This window comes from Phyllostomus hastatus, unplaced genomic scaffold, assembly GCF_019186645.2.
Source record: "Phyllostomus hastatus isolate PE091 unplaced genomic scaffold, TTU_PhHast_1.1 phas_contig_86, whole genome shotgun sequence".
NCBI classification, from domain to species: Eukaryota; Metazoa; Chordata; class Mammalia; order Chiroptera; family Phyllostomidae; genus Phyllostomus; species Phyllostomus hastatus.
In genome coordinates, this window is record NW_025333977.1 from 12,370,729 (window position 1) to 12,395,815 (window position 25,087).

Sequence of the window (25,087 nt, forward strand, 5' to 3'; positions counted from 1 at the left end):
GTGTGCTTTAAAAATTCATGCAATCTCTCATACTATTCATGTCATCCTCTTGCAACTCACTTATTAAAATTCAATATTATGTTTTCAAGATTTATCCTATGTTGCTACCTATAGTCCAATTAATTTCCTTTTACCATCTGTATAGCATGACTACACCACAACATTTTCCTTCTTTCTTCTACTGATGTACATTTTCATCACTTCTGATTTTTTGGTGCAAACAGTGCTCAGTTAACATCTGTACATGTCTCCTGGTGCAGGTTTGTGAGTTTTACTTAGAAATGGAACTGCAAGATAATAGGGTATGGTGAATTTATAGTATAAATAGCTACTGCCAGATTGCTCTTTTAAAAAGGTTGTAAAGGAAAATTTGTCTTAAACCTTGTCTAGAACAGAACATTTTTGTACCTTATAATTACAAAAATTCCTTGTGGAAAGAAATGAGCATCTCTGTAAAATGCTTAAGCTCTGTTAAGAGAGAACTTAAATGGTTTCATGGAAAGGAGATAAATACATCAGGTAATGAATCTGTTAATTAACTAGATAGGGGAATCCTTTGTGGGGATGGTTAAGCATTTTTAAAATAAGTTTTAAATTAGATTAAGACTTTGGGAAGGCTACTACTCACCTACATTGACTGTGAGCTAACTGTCTAATTTAATTATTATATATATAGTTATTACATATATATTTATATGTTTGAGTCTGATTTAATTATTACATATATTTTTAAGTACTTTTTTCCTAAGTCAGTAAACATGTTTTATTCTCATCTGTTGTGTATAAACATTCTCATTTTTTCATGTCTTTGCAAGACTTTTATTGCCACAGTTTTTTATTCTCACCAGTTTGATCATTGTAAAATGGTGTATCACTTTAAAAAATTTAAATAAATTATTTCCATAATTTTTAGTGAGTCTAAACATCTTACATTTTTGGTCACTTGAGTGTCCTATTCAGTGGATTTTCTGTTCATGTTCTTTGCCAAGTTTTCTCTTTGGTTGTCTCTTCTGTGTTGATTTATAGAAGAATTTTGTGAGTTATGTATGTTTCAAACACCTTCTTACAGCTTGTACTTGCCTTTTAACTTTGTTATGGTGTGTTTTGTCACACAGGAATTTAAACTTCTTATGTAGTCAAATCTGTTCATATTGCTTCATGAGTTCTGCTCAGTCATGTCTTACAAAATCATTTCTTATCCTGAAGTCATAAAGGCAGCCTTTGGTTTTCTAGTTCTAAGGTTTTGTTGACTACATTTAGGCCTCTGACCTATCTGGAATTGATATATCTATATAGTGTCTGGGAACAATCTAATTTTATCTTTTCAATTTGGACAGTCACATGTCCCCATACTATTTTAAAAATATTTTATTTTCTCCTTACCAATTTGAAATCCTCCTTTTTCATCTAGGAAGCATCTATAAATGCCTGGGGCTCTTCTGGACTCTGTTCTTTATAGTTTATCCCTGCAGCAATAATCATGCTCTTATCATAGCTTCAGAGTAAGTTTCATTTTCCTAGTAGAAAAATTTCCTCTTCTATGTTCTTTTCCAGAATTGTGTGGGTTATTCTTAAATTTAGCATTAGTTTGTCAAACTATCAAAGAGTTTCCCATCTTTTCTTATATTATTCCTTATCCATTGGTTGCTGTTATAAGTGATATGTTTTTATTGCATTTTCTAATAGTTATTATTCATATTTAGGTTTATTATTGATTTTATATATTGATCTTATATCAATTAACTTTACAGATCACCCTTATAAGTTCTAAATCTTCATTAGATTCTTTTGAATTTTATATACACATAATTTTATTGTCTGTAAATAATTTCTCTCTTTCTGTATCTCATTTTCCCTCTTTCAATTCTTATTTCTCTTATTTGCTTTTTTGGACTTTCTGTATTGGGTACTATAAAGTAAAATGTTAAATATTGGAGTGTCAACTTGTCTAATTTCTAATTATAGAAAATGCTTTTACTATTTTTATATGTACAAAGTTAGCTCTAGGATTATTTGGTATCGAGCTTTCTTTTTCTAGTTTAAAAAATGTACTTATTTGACATTTTTTTTTAATTGAGGGAAGAACACTTTTTAATCTTTATTGTATTTTTTTCATTGCCATTTAGTCCCCTTCACCGCCCATCCCCCCAGCAGTCACCACACTGTTGTCCATGGGAAGAGCACGATATAAGAGCTACCTTCTTAACAAATTTTCAAGTGTACAACATGTTGTCATTGACTATGGGTATGATGTTGTGCAGCAGCTCTCTACAGCTAATTTATCTGACCTGACTAGTTTTTTTTTAAAGGACTTAACTTGTTTTATATGTAGTTAATTATATATTATATATTAACACATTATACATGTATATTAGTGTCAGTTTCTGGACTACATAGTCTATTTCATTTATCTGTATGTTAATTCTTGCCTTAAAAGCAGAATGATTTAATGATTATAGTTTTTATAGTATGTATTAATAATTAAGGAAGTTCTCTTTTATTTTTTCTCTCAAAAATTTAAAAACTAATTTCACCTCTTTTATCCTTTTCCTTATATTTCACCATCACTTCATAAAGTATCAAAAAATACTGCTAGAATTTAAAATGGAGTTTAGTTAACTTGTCAATTAACTTAGAAAATATTAACATCTTTGTAATGTTTGTTATTCCAACCAGGAACCTGGTACATTACTATGTTTATTCAAGTCTTATTTTTCTCCATTGCTCTGTGACTTTGAGAAAATTAACTAATCTCTTTTCTACTTAGTTTACTCATTTGTAGAATGGGAATAATAATGCTACCTATCTCAAGAGGTTGTTGTTGGAATTAAGTGAAATAATTAGTATTATGTTCACACAACAATGACTGGCATATTCTAAATGCCCAGTTAAAGTTAACTATTATGATGATGATGAATAGTAGTAATTCTAATAGTTTTTTAAATTCTCATATTATCTGAGATTAACGTTATCTGAAAGTAACATTGATTTTATTTCTTTCAAGTAGTATACTCTTTACTTCTGTCTTGTATTCTGTTTATTTAACATATTATTACTATTATTTTTAATGCCTACTATGAGCCAGGCATACTCTTTAAATACCCAATATGCTGCACCAACAAGACAGACAAGATCCCTGCTTTCATGGAGCTTACATTCTTTGGATGTTGCCTGATGCTTTTGAACAATACTAAGTAAAAAAGATTATAATGAGTATTCTGGTCTTATTTTTATATATAATAATCATCCTTAGTAGTTGATCTCTAAGCATAATTTTTCTTATGTTATAAGACAAGTATTTATCATGCTAAGAAATATCTAGTTATTGATAGTGCTCATTCATTGTACTCAGTCAACACATGTCACCGAATGCCTATTGTATGCTAGGTGATGATACTCTGGGTGCTGGGTGTATAATGACAAACATGTACTCTCATGGAAAACAGTCTAATTAGGGAGATAAACCTTAATAAGATTTTTATATAAAATGTGTGATTATTAAAAACAGGTGTTGAATTTTATCAAATTCCATTTAAATATCTATAGATAATATTTTGTTATTTAAACTATTGAACTGATGCATTATATTAAACTTTTTTTTTATTTTTTGTAACCAAAAAAATATAGCATTTCAGTATAATAAGGATTTTCACAATTGTACTCCTGCACAAGACTGGCAAATAGTTTGTAAATAATCATTTGAATTTTATACAGCAAATTCTTGTTTGACATTGGGAGAATATTTTTTGATAATACTGGTCTGATCAAATTAGAAAAGTACAATTATTTGAGAGACTGTTCTTGAGGTTCATTTTTCTGTCTCTGCTCTGAGCCTCTCTTAATGCAGCTCCAACAGATTTGAATTTGTGTTCTTTTTTGAGGGCGGGAGGGAGAGGGGAAAAGAGAGAGATTGAGGGAGAGAGAGAGAGAAAGAGAGAGAGAAAGGGATATGCTGGCTAGGAATCAATATACTAGCTAACATTTTACTGAGAGATCACAATGGTGGTCATTGTTCTGAGAGCTCTCTATGTATTAACTTATTCATTCTTCAAACAGCTGTAGGAGGTAGGCAGTACTACTGTCATCTTTGTAAAGGTGAAGAAACTGAGGCACAGAGCCAAAGGCCTCAGAACTGGAAAGTGGCTGAATCAGGTTTTAAACCCAGGTAATCTGGCTTCAGAGCCAACATGCTTAACTACTCTGGTAGGTATATGAATCGAGATAGGTAGGTTATGGCATCACAACTAACATCAAAACTTAGCCTTTAACAAAACAAGATTGTTTCTTTCCCAAGTGAAGTGTGTGGTGGGTCTGGTGGCTCTCTAGAGTGGCAGTCCTCTGCCTGGTGGCTTGGATGGAATTCTAGGTGCATCTTCTGTTCTGTGTTCATTTTCCAGCAGCTCAATATAAACATTTGTATCTACAATCACCAGGTCAGGAAAGAGAGGGAACTTGGAGAATAACATACTGGCTTAAGCTTCTGCCTGGAGTGACACATCCCTTTTCAGAGTTCATTGGCTGAAGCAAGTCACATGGGTCAACCCTTACTTCCAGGGGCAGGGAAATGTAATCTTACATGCCCAGAGTAGAGAAGAACCAGCTATATTGTTGACAGCCCTGATGTCACCATGGTATGAACTTGTACTCTAGCTCTGCTATGGACTCACTATGTGACCTTCAACAGGTCCTTGTGCTTCCAATTTTAACATCTAGAAAATGACAACATCACTTTATTCAGTTGGTACCTATTATATGTTGAGCACTTACCATGTGCCAGGCACCCTAGGACCCTGGGACAACAATAGTAAACATGGTGTAGTCTCTGCGCCCGAGCCATCTACAAGTTAATGAATACCATACTATTGACTTTCAGTTCTAAAATACCAGAATTTTATTAAAAAGTAGCAGTAATAACAAGCCTTCTAGCATTATGTTCTAGAGACTCAGCCATTTTCTCAGCAGTTTCCCCCTTGCTGAATCCACTTAGCTACAGCATCCACTCCATCACACCAGCGGTACACAAACGCTCATCATTTTCAGCCTCTAGTGTAGGTATACGCTGTTCACGTAGTAAAAACTAAAGCAGTCTTTGGACCAGTCCCGTAGTGATTTTGAGTTTAGTGGGCAGAACACTTCATAAAAAACAGAAGCGAATCAGTCTGATCGGGAAATACCTCGGCAGAGAACTTTGCCAAACATTGTACATTCCAGACAGTAAGGATTTTTTCTGTTACTTATGACTAAACCAAATTATAAAACTTTAAAAAATTTGAAAACATTTTGCTTTACAGTTAATTTTTCCCTAGAGGACTATTTATTGGTCTCAAATAGGAGAAATATGAATAAGTATACGTATGAGCATGCACAAATCTGGTCTGCCAAGTTTTTAAAAATCTCTTAGGACTTGAAGTGGCTTGCCAATTTTTAACTTACTAGTTGCCTCTAGTCAATATACAGTTCACAATGAAAAATTTATAAGAATTTGAGGCATTGTCTCTAAATATGATGCACCAGCTTAAAATTTGAGTGAAATATACAAAGAATTCCATTCTACTTCGCACTGGTGCAATTGTGGTGTTTCCTTCAGTTTTCAATACTGCATTCCCAGTTCTTAATCCAAACCCAAAAAGTAATGACACAACAGTTGAATGTGTCTTACTCAAATAAACTTCTGGTTAATCACACCCATTTCCCACCCTTTTACAAGACTTTAGCACTTGAGAGATATTGAGTTAGTTTCACAATATAACAGTTTTTGTCCAATTTGCTACTCATTTGTACTTTGGACTTATTCAATATTGGCATGTTTGTTCCCTTCTCAACAGTAAAACAAGGGCCAGACCACGATCATATACTCTCATAACCTTGATCATGTACGCTCATTAACTCTGGTTTGCTCAGTAAGCATCCAATGCTTCTTTCTGGGTTTTCTTCAAGGCAAAATAAGAATAACCAAGATTTTGAGTATGGCAAGGGCTTAGAGAAGCTGGTGATGTTTACTAAGGAGAGATCAACAACCTTTCTCTATCCTCGTTATGCACATTCTGTTCTCCCTGAGTAATCCAATCTACTGTCATGATGTCAAGTGCTACCTTTTGTCTCCCAAATCCACATCTCCAGTCCTGTTCTTCCGAAGGTCCATTTCGCCACCGTCACCACCTGGCTATCTACACAAACAACTCAGACTCAAAACACGTGAGCCAGAAAGCTGTATCTTCTTTCCCCACAGCGGCTTCTTTTGTGGTCTCTCTTTTCCAGGACGGTGCCATCACCCATTTAGCCATGAGAGGCACCTGAAGTCATCCCTGGTTTTTCATCTTCCTTATCAGGCACCAAGTCCTGTCGATTCTACTTCCTTAATAATTCTTGAATTGTCTTCTTCCTACAACTTCCAGCTTTGAGCTTTGCTTCAGGTATTCACTTCCTACCTGATTACAGTAACAGCCTCCTAAGTAGCCTTCCAGTCTCCAGTCAGGTTTTCTCCCATCTTTCTCTCCATACCCAGGCCTGTAACTTTCCTCACATGCAAATGTCCACGTCAGTGTACATCCACTTCCAATTTCATTCTGTTGACTGGATGGGTGTTGTTCCACGTTCTGGTCCTCTCCAACGTTGGGGGCCTACTTGGGAGGTCTCAGGCCACTGTGTCCTGAGAGTTATGCCTGTTTCAACGCTCTTAAAATGCTCTGTGCCTCAAATCATCATCGCCTGCCTCAGCAGAGCTCTTTCACCCTGACTATACTCTGTCTCTTCCTGCTCATCATCATTGTTTTGCTTTGTGATGACTGCAGAGGAAAAGGGGATGATGAGAGGAAGTACAGAGGGAAGAAATGAAAAGAACTGAAAAGCCTGGAGCCCAGTTCCCTGATGTGCTTTCCCTTTCAGTCCATGGTCTTCTTTTGTAACATGTTTTCTATTGCACTGTGTGTATAGTTTTTGAGTGGCTTTGAGTGGGTTGTATTATGTCAGAATTTGAGCTTCAAACAGCAGCGTCAAAGTTTAGTTAAGCTACTCCATTTTGTTTGGCCGAGCAGCCTGTGGGAGCCTTAAACTGACGCTAGCCCCCTAATGCCAGTGTGTGTCCCGAACAACAGCCGGCAGAGTCACAAGCAAATGTAGATTTCTGATGTGACTTCCCCAACAGCCCCATGATCAAGTTTTCCCTGCTCCACAGGCCCTTCACCTTGGGTGCCCATTTAATAAGACTTTTGTGGGGCTTAATGAAAACTCCATTCTTTACGTTCGGATTGAGCAATCTGGCCTTAGCTTGGGAAGCCCAAAGCACTCTCTCCCCAGACTCAGATGAAGGCATGTGCCCCAGGTCCTGCCTCCCTCTGTCTGCAACTTCCCTTAACCTCTTCAAGTGGCCTCTCAAGGCCTGCTATGTACTTCCTCCAGGACCTGTGAGTAATAAACTTATCTATTTCAATTTCTCTTTGGTCTTTTGTTGAATGGGGCTCACCATCTGGCACCCTGCATGCCACTTAACAAATCATGATGTAGCAAAGTCACAACAGGCGGTGGTAACCCTGTCTACTGATCTTACTCTACCCCAAGTCCACTGTATGACTTAATAAGTGATGTTTTTAAGTAATAAAGAAAAAGGTAAAAGAAAGAAGGAAAACATCAAACTGTTGAGAAAAAGGCAAACGGTTTCAAGATAATCGTGAATTTTAGTTTAAAATAACATATCCTGGGGAAGAGGCATTTACCTTTTGCTGCGGAAATGTGGACTCCATCATGGCTGCTTCAAAGCTGTGAGCACCGGCTGCCTGGGTCTTCTCCCACAGAGATCTGAGAAACTGCACAGAACGACTCTGTATGGACAGGGGCTCTGGAAATAGGCTCTGAAAGGGCATTAATGAGAAAAACATGTTATCTCTTGTCACAACAGTATTGTTTGATTGACTACAATGCACTATTTGGGCTTGGCCTGAACTTGAACATGGTTTAAATTTAAATAAAACAACAAAGAAATGCATCTTGAAGATCAAACATACGATACATTTTAGGCTTTTCCTTTTTTAACAGAAAAATTAAAATGATTGAAAAGGATTTTCAAGGCAGTTGATATTGATCTCTATCAATATGCCTAACCTTTGTGACATAGTATTTACTGCTATCATTTCCGAAGCCTGTTCTCTAATTGGAAGATGATTAATATAAATATTCATATTTATTGTTCAAAGCTCTGAGAATTAAGGTATAGAGTTAAATCTGAAGCACAAATATCAGAGTTGATTATAACACTGGAAATTAAACAATTGAGTGTTCATTTTGCACATACTTGAACATGAACAGTATGAGTGGGTATGTGGGGAATAAAAACACTTTTAATCCTGAAATATATAATGAGTGAATATTCCTAGAGCTTTAAGATCTTCTAAATTTTAGGTAATAAAATCATTAATGTAAAGAAAATCACATTTATATATATTTCACTCAAGCTAATGAAAATAAAATTTTCGAAGATTTAAATTGTATTTGTATATTTACTAATCAATTCTGTGTTTAATATTTACTTACATGTTTTGATGTTATACCTAAAAATGTGAGAAGCATTTGAAGTCAAGGGAACAATTTTATAAAAACATAGAACATATTCAACTTCTGGCCAAGATGGAGGCGTAGGTAGACACACTGTGCCTCCTCACACAACCAAAAGAAGGACAACAATTTAAAAACAGAAAACAACCAGAACTGACAGAAAATTGAACCGTATGGAAGTCTGACAACCAAGGAGTTAAAGAAGGCACATTCATTCAGACCTGCAGGAGGGGCAGAGATGGGCAGCCAGGCAGCGAGGACTCATGGAAAAGCCACAGTGGGAGGACCCAGCGAGGCGGCAGATGGTGGACTGGGTGGTCCCACATTCACGTGCAGATAAACCAGGAGAAACAACTGGGGAGTGGGATGGACTGCACAACCCAGAGCCCCAGCTTGGGGAAATAAAACCTCAAACCACTGATTGAAGACACCTGTGGGGGTTGAGGCAGGGCTGTGGGTGGGCGGGGAGAAACTCCAAGCCTCACAGGAGAGTTTGTTGGAGAGACCCACAGGGTCCTAGAGCATACACAAACACACCCACCTGGGAATCAGCACCAGAAGGGCCCACTTTGCTTGTGGGAAGTGGGGGAAGTGACTGAAACTGGCAGAGAGCAGAGCAACCACCATTGTTCCCTCTTGGACCCCTTCCCCACAGACAGTGGCACAACACAGCGATTGGGTTGCCCTGCCCTGGTGAACACCTAAGGATCTGCCCCTTACTACGTAACAGGTGCGCTGAACAACAAAAAAATGGCCCAATGAAAGAACAGATCAAAGCTCCAGAAACAATACAACTAAGCAATGAAGAGATAGCTAACCTATCAGATGCACAGTTCAAAACACTGGTAATCAGGTTGCTCACAAAATTGGTTGAATTTGATCGCAAATTAGATGAAAAAATGAAGGCTACTCTAAGTGAAATCAAGGAAAATGTACAGGGAACCAATAGCGATGGGAAGGAAACTGGGACTCAAATCAATGGAGTGGACCAGAAGGAAGAAAGAAATATCCAACCAGAAAAGAATGAAGAAACAAGAATTCAAACAATGAGGAGAGGCTTAGGAACCTCCAGGACATCTTTAAACGTTCCAACATCCTAGTCATAGGGGTGCCAGAAGGAGAAGAGGAAGAGCAACAAGTGGAACAGTTATTTGAACAAATAATAAAGGAGAACTTCCCCAATCTGGCAAAGGAAATAGACTTTCAGGAAGTCCAGGAAGCTCAGAGAGTCCCAAAGAAGTTGGACCCAAGGAGGAACACACCAAGGCACATCATAATTACATTAGCCAAGGTAAAAATGAAGGACAGAATCCTAGAAGCAGCAAGAGAAAAGGAGACAGTTACCTACAAAGAAGTTCCCATAAGACTATCAGCTGATTTCTCAAAAGAGATCTTATAGGAAAGAAGGGGCTGGAAAGAAATATTCCAAGTCATGAAAGGCGAGGACCTACATCCAAGATTGCTCTATCCAGCAAAGCTTTCATTTAGAATGGACGGGCAGATAAAGTGTTTCTCAGATAAGGTCAAGTTAAAGGAGTTCATCATCACCAAGCCCTTATTACATGGAATGTTAAAGGGACTTATCTAAGAAAAAGAAGATAAAAAGTATGAACAGTAAAAGGACAACAAACTCATAGCTATTAACAACCACACCTAAAACAAAAACAAAAGCAAACAACTAGAACAGGAACAGAATCACAGAAATGGAGATCACATGGAGGGTTAGCAACAGGGGAGTGGGAGGAGGAGAGAGGGGGAAAAGGTATGGAAAATAAGTAGCATAGATGGTAGGTAGAAAATAGACAGGGGAAGTTAAGAATAGTATAGGAAATGTAGAAGCCAAAGAACTTATATGTATGACCCATGGACATGAACTAAAGTGGGGAATGTGGATGGGAGGGGGCGTGCAGGGCAGAGGGGAGTGAAGGGGGAAAATGGGACAACTGTAATAGTATAATCAATAAGATATATTTAAAAAACCATAGAACATAAAGGGAATAAAATATTATTTATATACATATAAAACCATAGATAGTATATTTTAGATTGAGGTATGATAAAATAATGATACTGGCTTATAAAATCCTATTTTCTATCACAGTGATATTTAAGCATTTACTTATGAGAATCTCTTGGTAGTTTGTATATGAAATGTTTGTATTTAGTAAATAAAAATTAATACATTTTTTTCCAGAAATACATCATTATTATCATTAAGATGAGCTGTTTTTTGTACAGAGTGGGGAAAGGTGAAGAATTTTATACTCTGGCCCTGGCTGGCGTAGCTCAGTGGATTGAGCGCGGGCTGGGAACCAAAGTGTCCCAGGTTCAATTCCCAGCCAGGGCACATGCCTGGGTTGCAGGCCATAACCCCCAGCAACCACACATTGATGTCTCTCTCTCTCTCTCTCTCTCTCTCTCTCTCTCTCTCTCTCTCTCTCTCTCCCTCCCTAAAAATAAATAAATAAAATCTTAAAAAAAAAAAAGAATTTTATACTCTGAATAAGTGGTCCACAGATTAAAAAAGGCCAAGAGCCAGTAATAGTTAAATTGATTATGCAACTATAATGTGGACATACCTTGGAATTTCTTGATTGTTATCAGAAACTTATAAGCACATGATTTTTTATTTAAAGAAAAGCAGAGCCTGATTTTATTAATCACCAATCCAAAGGAGCAATTAAGCTGAAATGAATGAATTCGAGAGCTCCATGAATGCGTTACATTGACAGAGAAGAGCGTCTGGCCCAGCACACAACGTTGGGTTTATAATTATCAAATCAAAGATTTGATTTTTATTCAAATCTTTTGTTGATAGTGTGAGGTCGAAGCTTATCCAGATCACACAATATTAAAGGTGTGGAAACAAAAGGAATCATTACAGTAAAATGAGCAAAGGAGAAAAGCAGTATAAACATGATTTTTGGTGATTTTGCTTACAGAGAAAGACAAAGAACCAGACTAAGTCAATAAAATAAGGTAAAGGGGCAAAAATAAAAGCAAGTTTCCTTGATTTGTTTTCAGGAAACTGACAACTGTTAAAAACAAAGCCAAAGATCAAACCAAGTATAAAATCACTGATGAAACAATTTGAAAACTGTAAATAAAGTAAGTAAAGAAAAATAAGGTCATTCTTTTAAGAAATGGAAGAAAAATCAGTGCTGGGTTTTGTTTTGTTTTGTTTTGTTTTTTTGTATTCCAATGTAGTTTGATTCACATCAAAATGTGAGTTGTTCTCTCTACAATATTAGTAAGTCTAATAGAAAAAGATGGTAGTCTTAAGTCTTAAGGCACGTCTAAGCTGTCTCTTTTCTTAATTACTGTTGTTCCATTTTATGATATATTCAGCTGACTTTATTTATAAAAATACAATTATTTGGTTGGTGACTTTTGTAGGGGCTATTATAAAAATATTTTATTAACGTAAGGAAATAAACGATCTTACTACTTGGCCTAATTGTTAATCATCTTATAACATTTGAATTCTGTTCCTTTCCAATAACCCCCTGTCTTACCTTACCTGCCTGCATCCACTCATTTTATTTTATTTTTTAACACATTTGCAACAGTCAAGAGGTGACTAGATCAGGAGACAGATGGTCTGAATTCTGCCCTTCAGTTTTCTTATCTGTAAAAATGATGTCTAAGATCTCATCTATTACTAACATTTTATATTCTATAAACAAGTTTTATGTAAAAACTTAATGCACTTAAGATAAATACTTCCAAATAAGAATCTCTTCTGATGCTAAAATATTTGCATCAAATTTTGTATTTAATCTTTATTGTATATTTTTCCTGTTACTATTTAGACCCCTTATACTCTCCCCCCCAGCAATCTGCATCAAATCTTTTATTGTTAAGTTGAAAGTTCCTCATTATGTAATTTTGCCTATATACACATACTTTGTGGAAAAAGTAGCAATTGCAGTATTTTAAAATGTCATAAAGGATGTATTGACATACAAATTAACTGGAGATTGGAAGACTATAAATAAAAGCTAGCTCTACATAATGAAAGCCATTTCCCCAAATAACTTTTTTTATTTGTTTAGCAAAAAGTATATTCCCTTTCATTCTCTCTTTTTAATAGATATTATTAGGGTTGGCTTCCTGATTAGTAAATCAGGACTTCTTATAAGGAACATATTCTAAAATATAAAAAATCCTTATTAAAAATTAGTGATGAAATGTGTATGTATTGCTGTTACCTCCATACCAAGTTTGGTCAAAGGAGATAATTCAGTAAAAATGCTTATGAACTCATACCGCATGACACACTAAGGGGCCACGATGAACTTAAATCATACACACCTGCTGGAACAGAAACATGATCTGGATCCACGGCTGAGGCTCTGGGCTGATGAGAATGAAGCTGGACTTACTGTACAGGCAGTAATGGCCCTTCAGAGAGCAGGTGAAGAACAGCTTGGCTACACAGCTTCTAACGGAGTCTAGAAACAAATACACATAGTGTTGAACATTCAATTCTTCTCCGAGTTACACTTGATATTTCAACACACACACACAGTTTTAGAGATACATTCCTCAGTTTTCAGTCTGTCAACTAATACCTCCAAACAACTGTGTATTTTGGAGTGGCTCCGTTTCATGGAATGTAAATTTAAATGTGGATGCTTTTTAAAATTTGTTTATGCAGTTTTTTGATAATTAACAATGCATGAGGAATCTCCAAGGAAACTCACATGGAAGAGAGAAATCTCTCTCGAATCAAACGGGAGATACTGCCATTTCTTTCCAGTTGGGCACCTGGAAATGATAATCTGGGAAGAATAAGCAAATGGGTGGAGGAAACCCAGATGTCTTTTAGATGGTGGATGGTATGTCATGAACCAGGGACACTATTCACTTGCCTGTGCAGGGGCCACACAGACAGCTTCCAGAATAACTCTCACCAGAGGTGTGGCTTCCTGTGGAGTGGCCTGGTCTGATTTGAAAAGGTCATTTCATCTTGAAGAGCTTCAGTAGGGAAGCTTAATGAGGTCATCTTTCAGGGACAAGAAAGTGGGGGAAGGTGGTGGTGGTGAAGTAGAGCGGAAGTGGTGAGAAGTTCTAGGTAGGAGGAGCCATTTAATCTTTAAGTCCTACAGGATGGGCATAATTATTTCTAGTTTGAAAGATGAAGGAACTTAGCCCTTTTGAGGGTCACCTTAGTGAACCACTCTGACTGCCTCGCTCAGCACCGTGACCTTGGTACATGACACATAATACGTGTTCCACAGGGAATATCGGGATGAATGAATGATGCTCAGGGGTCCAGGAAATATTGCTGAAGGCTGCCTAATCTGTGGCAGAGGCAGGATGGGAACCCAGCTAGGCTGATGCCATGTTGGAATGCTTTAGGCACTACCATACTGGGGATCTTAGAATCTGTTGTTCATGGAGTATTTCTTGTGGAATTCATATGACATTTTACATGAAACATTTTGAAGATTAATAGATTCACTATGCCCTACTGTTAAAAATGGAAGTGGATCAGAGTTTGTGAAAAGTGTATAGGGACGCTAATAAGGTGAAAGAGTCAGTCCCTGATTGTGCATATCAGGGGTCAGGTGTGAAGACATAACAAGTGTTTCAGGAAGAGTTTGGAAGCTTTCAAGTAGAGTGGCCAATGAAATCTTAATAATATTAACAGCTTTTTGTGATTCTGAAACTTTGGTATGAAAGACAGCTAGTTTTCAGGAAGTTAATTGTTTTGGGAAATTAAACAAATCTTGGGTTGAGCATTTGATATCCTTGTTTAAAACAAGAAATTATTCCTGCATTCTGGGCATGAATGGATCATGAGATGTAAAGAGAATTTGAAGGTTCAGTGGAAAAGGCCAGGAAGCCTGGCTCTGAGAAATAAAGAAAAGGAAGGAAGGGAGGAAGGGAGGAAGGGAGGAAGGGAGGAAGGGAGGAAGGAAGGCAAGCAGACATCAAAATAGAATGCAGCATAGTATTGGCTTAAAAACGCCCAATCAGAAATTGTTTAACAAGGGTAATAAGAAATATATTTTGACACTGATGCTCTGAAAAATGGAATTTAAATTATTCTATACCAGAGAAATAAGAAACCAAGTCTATCATAAGAGCATCCCAAAAATGATATTTGAAATAAACCTAATGTATGTTGACATCGAGATAGCAACATGTTTTGCTTTAGTAGAAAGTTTCAAAGCAGAGTTCTTTTCTAAGAACCCAATGCAGTGGCGCATCAGTTGCAAGCTGGATTTCAGGTCTCTGCCATGAAAAAAAGTTTTTGTCTATTTCCTTCACTGAATTCTTACTGAGCATTCATGTTTTCTTTTGAAGATGAACATTGCTTTGATTTATTTACTCACCCTGGTCTACCAGCTTTCTATACACAAACCACAGGGGTCCCAGGTCACATTAAATTGCCAAGCGGGTAGAGGAGAGACCTTTAACTTAGAAGCATACACACTGGCTGGAAAAATAAGTCAGTTCTGTGATAGAAGGTTTCTGTTAATACTTTTAGTAAAGCTGACCTGTATCAATATTTTTCTTCTCATTTTTTTCCCAGAGCTTTCCTGGCTTGAAACGTTTCCCCCATGGTATTAACATTTAGTTGTTACTTTTTCTCTGTAATTTTATCCCTCCTGTTCATTTAATGGTAGTGAATGGTAAGCAGCAATAAATGGTTGTTGAATAAATGAATGAATGTCAGAAACCGTGTGAGAGCAAGCCGGGCCATGATGTGGAGCCTACTTGTAAGAAGCTTACAGCCCAATAGGAGAAATGCCTATAAACAACATTATTTATAAACATCAAGAAATAACATTTATAAAAAATTGTTTTAAGTCCATGAGATTATGAGGGGCACACTCTAACGACCACTCAGAGAAATGAGCAACTTATTACATTGAGGAGGAGACATCTGAGGTGAACCCTAAAAGATGACCATGATTTTAAACTTAGAAAAAGTGTGAGGAAGACAAGCATTTTAAGTGTAGGGAACACCCTAAAAAAATCACACAAGGCGTGAGTGTTCAGGGTAATTCCAGGTAGTAAATTTAGTACATATGGGTAATTAAGATTTGGTTTACTCATACAATTGATACCCAAAGGGTTGTTTTTTGCCTTTTTTTGGACTGATGGGAAGTGAGAGAAGATCAGATGGGAGAACAATCACTGACAGTATCTACATAAAATTATTTTAAGTCCATGAAATAATGTAGTTTTGGGAGGAAAACCACAGAGGTAAGGGGACATTTCATTAACTTGACTTATGAGTATTGATGTTGATCTTGATCACCTGGCTGAGGTAGTGTTTACCTGTTTCTCCACTGTAAACTTACTCCTTTCCCCCAACTTTGCCCAGTGTACTCTCTGACAGGAAGTCACCACGTGCAGCCCACACTTAAGGAGTGGGGAGTTTACTTCACCTTCTTTAGGGAAGAATAGCTGCATAAATTATGTGGACTTTTGCACATATTTGTCTCTTCCTCCTCCAGCTATTTCATTCAAATGATTTCATTAACTGTTCTATCAGTATGTACATATGGGTACTTATTACAAAATTCAATACTATTTCATTTATTTCTTTTCACTCTCATTGTTCTGGCTTTGGCCATCAGTGGTTCTTTCAGTTGACTCCTGTGTCCATGTGATGTGCCCCCCCTCATTGTGTGTGTGGGGTATAATTTTTTTTTGAGTACTTATTTATTTTTCCTGGATTTAAAATGATCCTGTCTCATTTTGCATGTTTCCTGACTCTGTCTTAGGATCAGCTGTTTCTCCGAGGAGCTCTCCTTCTATTGGAGAGGTACTGGAAACCAAGATCTCGGTGCTAGGTATGCCTGCTGCTACTGGAGTGTCACTGCTCCTTGGCCCTCTCAGATAACAGAGCCAGGAAATCATATGCGTACACTAATACTTGTACGGACACATTTTTCTATGTGCAACTATCTGTTGCATAGTTCATATTGATGAACTGTGAACAGAAGTTCACACTGATGACTTCAATTCTAATTCTTTACCATGTGGGTAGTTTTAGCCTTGCTTATTTATAAATCCCACATCAACAGGGAGAAGCCCGGCTCCCTTTCTGTTAGTATTTTTATCTCTGTGCACTGCAGAAGGCAGAATTTCTCTTCCCCTCTCTCTCTATCTCTTTGTCTCCTTCCTACCTTCCCTTAATGTCTTCTTCTCTTCCCTTTCTTTGCCCTCTCTCTCCTCTCTTTTTAAAGAATCTTTGTGTATTTAGCATCTACCATAGCGGTGCTTGGCATAGAGAGGCTTCCTTCAAAACATACTAATAACATTTTATTACACTCTCCCTGGTTCCTTCTGGAGTGACAAAGATAAAAACAGTAGGATATTCTCATGAAAATAATCGAATACTATTAATTTGGGTTTTGAAATTTTATTTCATTTTGATCTATATACTCCACATGGTCATATCTAGCATGAAAGATACAGCTATTTATTAATGTGAACATTGTTTTTTAGTTCGGCCACTTGTATTTTAGTTGTATTCCAGATGCCTATTATGCTGTGATCTTGGTAAAAACAATAACAACAACAAAAAAAACTTCTGTATTGTTTCATGGTTGTAAAATGCTAAAAGAAACCAAAACATGAGGAATGTTGAGAGTATGCCAATTAACATTTTGGGAGACATTCTAAAATTAGAAAAAAAATCTTAAATCATGAGGTTTCAGAAAGGAGTTATAATTTTATAATAATATTTTAAAACTCCAGTGAAAACTCTTAATTAAGCAAAATCATAGTCAAAAACAAAAGTAAGATTTTAGCTTAAATATATGTGTGAATTACTTAAAATGTTAGAGAAAGTTGATGTGTGGAATAACTAATATTAGTGTTTACATTTATACCCATCACTCTGTTAGAAGTTTTATATAATTATCATTTTATCCTCATCATTATCTATTATTATCTCTATTTTCAATTAAGAGGTTAAATGGCCAGAGAGTTAAGTGACTTAATGGAAGTAAGATGCAGAACCAGAATTTGGACTCAAGTTCATCAAAATGTAAGACCTATGTTTTTTCACAAAGTGATACTACCTCCTCCACAGTCACATTGTCTAATGGACTGGAACATGCCTGTAATTTCTGTGAGGATGGGATGGAAAATCCAAAATAAATTGTCTGTTTTTAACAAGACCACATAAGTTGTTCAGCCTGAGTAAAATAACCCAAGACATTAATTTTTATGCAATTACTATATAGTCAGCAAAATTCACTAACCTGGTAATAGGACAAATCTTTTTATGTCTAAGGAGCCCTAGCAAATCTATAAAGAGAAGCTTTTTATAGGCCTTTGTGAAATGGGAACAATTGGCTCTTTTTATCCTTAAATATGGTAGGAGAAAGTGTGGGGGGGGTTGGAGCCCAGAAGAAATAACCGAAATGAGTAGGCTCAGAGTGCCTTCGAGGTGAAGAAAGCTGTGGAATTAGGTAAAGGGAGGGCTGTGGTGTTAACTTTCACGGCCCGTGATGCTCTGCTATCAGTTGATAACTGTGTATATTTTTCTACTTATTTACATAGGATCTGAGAAATACACCATTCTTCTTGGGAGCAGAGACACATAACTCATCTCACAGGGCGGTCAGTTATATATAATCTATGCTATCATACACTTTTTATTTAGAGATCAGTGCCTTTCAAGAATAAAAATAGATTATAGCTTTGGTTTTTTTTATAGCTAGTAGAAATACCAAAGAGTTGGCTTTATTTTTTGGAAAAAAGAATGTGAGCTCTTGTTTTGAATTATTTACCAAACTGACACTGTGAAAGTACTCCTCCCGCTAAATAAGGGTCACAGAAATGTATCTGGCTTGATTCCTAGGTTTTTCAACTAAGCCATTCTTCTCCTCATCCAAACCGAATTTCAATTCAAACAGGAATGTTTTGCTGAAAGTGCTGGACTGACGGTATTCACACATTGAACATGTAAAGAAGCAACAAATTCAGAGAAGGCATTTGGAGGACTTAGCAGGAAGGGAGCTAATTTTATGACTCTTCACTCTATTCGTAGGTGTGGGGGTAAAAAATTACGCTGAACCCTTATGAAGCAGGTCTTGCTCTCCTTGTTTTATTGAGTGGGAAATCTCAGTATTAAACTTCCAGGAAGCAAATGGGCTGGAATTTGAATCCAGGTTCCATAGCTCATTCTCCTTCAAATGGATTAGAACACAAAGGTTATCGAAGCACCTCAGAAAGCAAGTGTGGTTCACTGGAAACATCTTTGGCCCAGGCGTCAGGCACCCAGGGGCGGAGTGGGTAGACTGCTCTCTCTTCTCTCTGTCTTCCTGCTTCTTATCTGTGAAATGGGGTGGGCTAAAAGCTGGCCTAGAATGTACTTTTACAAATTTTATTTGCTTATTATCTCTTTCTCTTTAGATTGTAAGCTCCACGAGAGTAAGGATTTTTTTTTACTGTGGTTAAAATAAATATAACATGAAATTTATCATTTTAGCCATTTTTAGGTATACAGTTCAATGTTATTAAATACATTCAAATTGTTATACAATCATGACCACCATCCATCTCCAAAACTTTTCATCATCCCCAACTCAAACTCTGTACACATTAAATTATAACTCTCAAACTCCCTCTTCCCCTATCCCCTGGCAACCACCAATCTATTTTCTGTCAATGAATTTGAACACTCTTTAAGTACCTCAGATAAGTGGAATCATGCAATATTTAATCTTTTGTGTCTGGCTTATTTCACTTAGCATCGTGTCTTTAAGTTTCATCTGTGTTGTAGGATATATCAGAATCTCATTCCTCTTTGAGGCTGAGTAATTTCCATTGTGTGTATACCCTACATTTTGTTTACCCATCCATCCATTTGTCATGGACATTTCTGTTGTTTCTACCTTTGGCTCTTGTGAATAATGCTGCTATGAACACAGGTGTGCAAATAGCTCTTTTAGTTTCTGACTTCAATTCTTTTGGGTATATGCTTGGAAGTGGGATTGCCAGATCATATTCTACATTTAATGTTTTTGAGGAACTGCCACATTAGAATGTACTTTTTGGTTCTGAAATTCTGTGATTTGATGAGGGGCTATCGAGGCACATGGAGAAAGGTGTTTGTGATGACTGCTCAAAGCAGGGCTGGGCGTTTGCCCAGGGCTCCCAGGACTCGCTCCCAGCACCCCATATGGGACAGATGGCAGCAGGGTCTGCTAGGGGAGATTTCCGCCTTCTGCTCCACACTAGCCAGACAGGAACCACTGAAGCCATTTCTTCCATCTTCCATTTAATTCTTCTTTGATGTATTTCAAAGACATGGAATTCAAAATACTGACCCAGAATGAATAAATAACACTGCCACTTAACTGTATAAATATCCTAAATTAGACAGAAAAAAAGTAGGAGGAAATGAAACTGGTAATTTGTCTGATGATATCTTTTCCAAAGTAGGTAAAATAAAACATGTTTTTGAAGTCAACTGTAAGTTACAATTTGGGGAAAAATGTGGAACAAGCTTATCGCTCTAAAATACTTTTTTCCTTTAAAATACTTTATTACTGGTAAAACATAATAGGAGTACAATACTTTTGATTTTGCCTGAAAAATGGAGGAAGGCATCACAAACCAGTGTGAACCACTTATTAAGTTTTAATTCCACATGAACTGTAAAACATATTTTTGCCTTAGACTAAAATTATATGGTCATTCTCGAATTGAAGTTTAGGAGTTCTAAAAAAATTATCTCATTAACTTTGATGTAGGAAACAGAATAAAAGAAATTCCAGGGTTAAAAAAATTAAGATTATCAAAAGTAAAGATGATTTTCTGAAATGACTGTTTGAAGTCATATCAAACAAGTCTTCAAGAATAGACATGGCTTTAATCATTTTGATATTTCCGGGGCTCAGTTCTGCTGTAGGTTCCCAGAAATGTGAGTTGTTGAATCAATGTGTGTTTAAGGAAAAACTACCAAATTTCTCATTTGATGAAGCAATTAGGGCAGGAGGGCAATGAGAAAAAAGACTGTCTTGTTTTCTCTCAGTACTATTTACGACATTACTGGTTGAGAAATACACGGTCCCTTCTGAGCAGCCCGTTGGCCCCTGGCCATATCACACACACATGCATGCAACATCCTCACCCCGAGCAAAAGCACTGTGCTCCTTTTCCCATTCATGGGAAAAATTTCAGGCGATTGTTAAACAAGCATGCAGATGCTTTTGTTTTGAATCATCGGAAAATGACATCGTTATTTTATAAGCGATTACTTTAATAATGCAAATAAAATTCTGAAAAGCAGAGGGAAATTTGGTAATTGTATAGTCAGAAATGTGCAAACCATAGGTGTACCATGTCTTATTATTTGGAAATGCGAGTCAAAATTATGTATTGGTATATGAACACGTATACGAGGTCTGTCTGGAAAAAGTCCAGCCATTGTTAATACAACAAGAATGGTTTGCATGACATTGATTTAACCTGACACCCAAGGAGAGCAGCCTGGAAGACTCATGTGTGAACAATGATAACTTCACTGTACTAGTCAGTGGGGGCAGTAGACGCCATTGAGTGAGCCTGTGTTCTGTGTGGTTGTTGCATTCAAAATGACTGAGCAAGTAAAGCAACAAATCTGCATTGATTTTGCGTTAAGCTTGAATATTCCACCATGGAAACTATACAGATGCTTCAGAAGGCTGCAGCTATGGGCAACTGATGATTGGCAGCTCATCATGACAACATGCTCGCTCATGCAGCCTGTTGGATACCTGGGCTGGATACCTTCTAGACAGACCTCGTATTTATATAAGGGTGTGGGGAAAAGGTCTGTACAGCTGTAGGTCAACCACTGACAGTAATTATTCTGGGTTGAGAAGTGAGACTGGGCATGGGGAGCAGGCACATTTTATTTCAGATATTTCTGCATTATTTAATTCTCTCCTTATGGGATTAAATTCATATGTTACATGTATAACCTAAAAAGAAAAAATTAAGCATAGTGAAAAAGTTGATATTTAAATAATGTCTCACTAACTTACCTTATCTGTAATTGAGGCTAATATTTAAAAAGTTTCAAATGTATTTTTCTCCTTTTGCATTTCTGATTTCACCACTTTTGCCCTAATCCACTTGAGCCTCCATCTCCTTGGCAGTCAGTGGGCACGTGGTGATGGGCTGAACATTAGGTAGTTTAGCAGTACAAGGAGAAGGACCAAGGTAAGATAGAATTTAAATACCAGGGTTGGATTATGCAGCATGACAACAGCCTTGCAAGCAAAGCTTTTGCCTTGAGGAAGGATAGTCCCAGTTTCTTTATCTTCCTTTAGTCTATCAACCCCTGAGCATGGAGGACTTAACATTATAGACCTGTGGTGTAGAGGGGTAGGCAGCCAGGTCAGTTCCAAGGTTGGTGGAAAGAAGAACGTAACATGGGAGAAGTAAAAGAGAAAACTTTTGAGCTCTGGTGGGGGTGGCTGTAAAGAGAAGGAAAGAGACAAGTGTGAAGCCATTAGAAATAGCTCCTAACTTCCCCATCTTTGGACTTGGGGAGGGGGAGCACATTAGACCAGTTATAATAACACTGAGGGCAATGTGACCCTTAGGGAGGAGATCCATTCCCAGGTGGCTCACAGTACCAGCCCAGGGCAGCTGACTTAGTTAACAGCACAGATTGCAGAGCCAGGCAAGGGGAGGCCCGAGGTTCATCTCTCATGAGTCACCCTTGCCTCAGTTATGGAGAGGAGAGGAGAAGAATTTGAGGGACTTGCTGGACAGCTATTCACAGAAATCGCCATGGGGGTGAAAAAAGATCAGCACAAGGAACTGCAGAGAGAACAGTCTACACTGGTACTGGAGGGGGCCACAGTGGGTGCTGAAGTGAAGTCAGGGTGGCCAACTAGAGCCATGGTCTTGCCACGTGTGCAGTGCCTGGATGGTAAGTTACACCACCCTGGACTTCAGCTGGAAGAGGGCGGTCACGCAGGCAAAGGACATTATCCTTCAGGTAAGAAGACACTCCCTCCTTGTCCCCAAACCCAGGCACAATGCTCTTCTACCAACACAAGGAATCAGAACCCACTTTCTTATGCCCCCAGATGCCACCTTCGGGAGACAAAGCATGGGAGAGGGTAAAAGAAAACAGTTTCATCCAAATGACAAATTGTTTCTTAAATGTGTTACACGAATCATCAGTTGGTATTAAATTTAAACCAGGACTCACAATTTCCCCCGTTACAACCCTGTGATTAGTTGCTTACGATGAGTTCTAGACAAAATAATGGTTCATTTTCTCTGCACATCTGATTTGTAATGGAAAATTTTGTAATCTCACAATAGGTAAAAAGTAATGATAGAGAATAAAGTTTCAGTGAATAAGAAGGCTCAGCTGGAGAAATAAATCTTGCCCTAATGAAAAGTTAGTCTTAATAAGAGTCAGGTAGGAAAGGGGAGAGGATGTGGAGTCGGTTGAGAAAGAGTATCGGACATTTCGCACGTGAGGGCTGACACCAAATCACACGCAGTGGAATGCAGTGTCTCTCGGTGCATCTGTGATTGGTTGTATATTTCTTATGTTAATATTGTTCAGAATTGTACCAGCTTGTGGGTTTACGTTGCTGTCGAAGAGTGAGGTTTGCCCATTAACCTTCAGCTAATGGAAAATCTTGGATGCTGCCCTGACACAGAGACCGAAAAACCCCTCCCTTCAGAAGCCATTCTAGGGCCAATGGCTCTGACACTGCATCCAAAGTCCCGGGTGCTCCAGGGTGGTGGCTAAGCACACACACACTAGAGCTAGACTGTCCTACTTACTGGCTTTATGTCCTTGGGCAAGTTACACAATCTCTCTGTGACTTAATGGGGAATAGTAACAGCACATATTTCTGAGGGTTGATTTGAGCCACCAAGCCTCTTGGCTTGCCTGGGGCTTCAGACTTCTAGTGCTAAACCTGGGTGAGTCCCAGGCAAACCAAGAGGAATTGGAATTGGTCACCTTGGTTAATGCGAATGTAAGATATGAGCTTCCTTGTCAGAAGTGTGCTTGGCACAGAGTAAGCACTTGGGTAGTGTCTGTTATCATTATCGTGGTCTCTGTTACAACTGCTACTATTGTATATGGAAACAGGAGTGATCCCTCAGCCTGGTGGAAGCACTTGAATATTGCCATAATACTGTTTTAATTACAGAAAGGGGGCTGTATATAATAACCTTTGGAATCTCTAGGTCTTTTAGTGTCCTGAAATTTTCACCTAATTGTTTCTTTTATTATAAAAAGAGGTTAATACAGAGATAACCCTGAAGTGCAGGCTGGCATAGAATTCTTTACCATGGAAATAAGTTTCTCTGGGGACACAGAAGAAGATGTAGCGAGAAAGAAGATCTAGTAACATCCACCTGGTCTCTCTGAAATCCTCCCAAGTCCTCATGCTCCAGTCATGAGCAAGTGAAACTTTTATGCTAATGTTATTTTGAGTCTCAGAAGCACAGAAATGTGTTGAGAACACCACCAGGAAGTTCTAAGGAAAGGCTTGACATTTTGCTGTATTCAAAGCGTTCTAAGTGAGAGGAAGACTTTCTTGCAGCAGAATAGGGAAAAAATGGCTAACATTAACTGATTGTTTTTTATACATTGGACACTGTCCTAAGGTCCTTATGTATGTATTGCCACTTAATGCTCACAACAATCCTTTGATATACATATTTCTAGTTTAGAAGGAGAAGCTGAGGCTCAGTGATGGTAATTTACCACGCTTAGGTTACACAGCAGTTAATAACATTGAAGTCAAAGAGGGATTTAATTTATACCCAGGCATTTTAATTAAGGAAATCCTATTATAAATTGTGTATCACTTTCATTTACACAATATTTAGAGAATTGTTGATAATTTTGGTTTTGAATGAGATTTTGATCTTTATAGTATACTTGGATGAGTCATGTGGTATATTCCCATTCATGCTCAAACCTCTCTTGAGGGAAGCCCGTGTGATTGACCCATGAAATTTCAGCTCAAGGTATTAACTATTCCCCAGTAGGAACCACCTGAACTGGTAGCATAGCATCAGGGAAATAAGTCAAGAAAGCAAATTGCTTCTGTCAAGTTAACTTTGGAAACTAGAAAGTCTATAGTAGAAACAAATGTCATAATTATAGAAATATTTTTATATAAATTAATGTTACACATGACAGAGGTCGATATATCTTTGAAAGCCTTAGTTTTATTTAGTGCATCTTTCAAGTTGTATTCAAGTGTAACTTGCTTCATTCTTAGGTAACCTAAAATCCAGGGATAATGGCATTAGTCATCATAATTAACACAACAGAGAGTTAACTTTTTTACTCGTTGTTAATTATTTATACCTTTATTTTCTTATTTCTGCCTCTCTAGGCAGAAATTATATCATAAAATAGAGTAGCAATGTTATTCAGCTTCCAAAACCTCAACTTTCTAGTTGTAAATTTGAAATAGCTGGTTATATATGTTTTGTCCCATAGAAGAAGACAGAAAGGCCTATTGAAGAACTAACATGAGCATTAATAGAGTGGAACTATCCCTGCCTCAACTGTCTATTTCCC

The 25,087-nt window shown here is 37.4% G+C and overlaps 1 protein-coding gene across 5 annotated transcripts in view; it reads right to left on the bottom strand.

Moving 5' to 3' along the window:
* The window catches only part of VEPH1 (ventricular zone expressed PH domain containing 1), a 209,514-nt gene that overhangs the window by 52,502 nt on the left and 131,925 nt on the right, over positions 1-25,087 (bottom strand). For all 5 annotated transcript variants that reach the window (XM_045852121.1, XM_045852120.1, XM_045852117.1 and 2 more), the window contains exons 10-11: positions 12,862-13,001; positions 7,713-7,847 (exon numbers count right to left, since the gene is read on the bottom strand). In XM_045852121.1, coding sequence (XP_045708077.1) covers positions 7,713-7,847; positions 12,862-13,001 — 275 coding nt within the window. The remainder of the gene's footprint in view (positions 1-7,712; positions 7,848-12,861; positions 13,002-25,087) is intronic.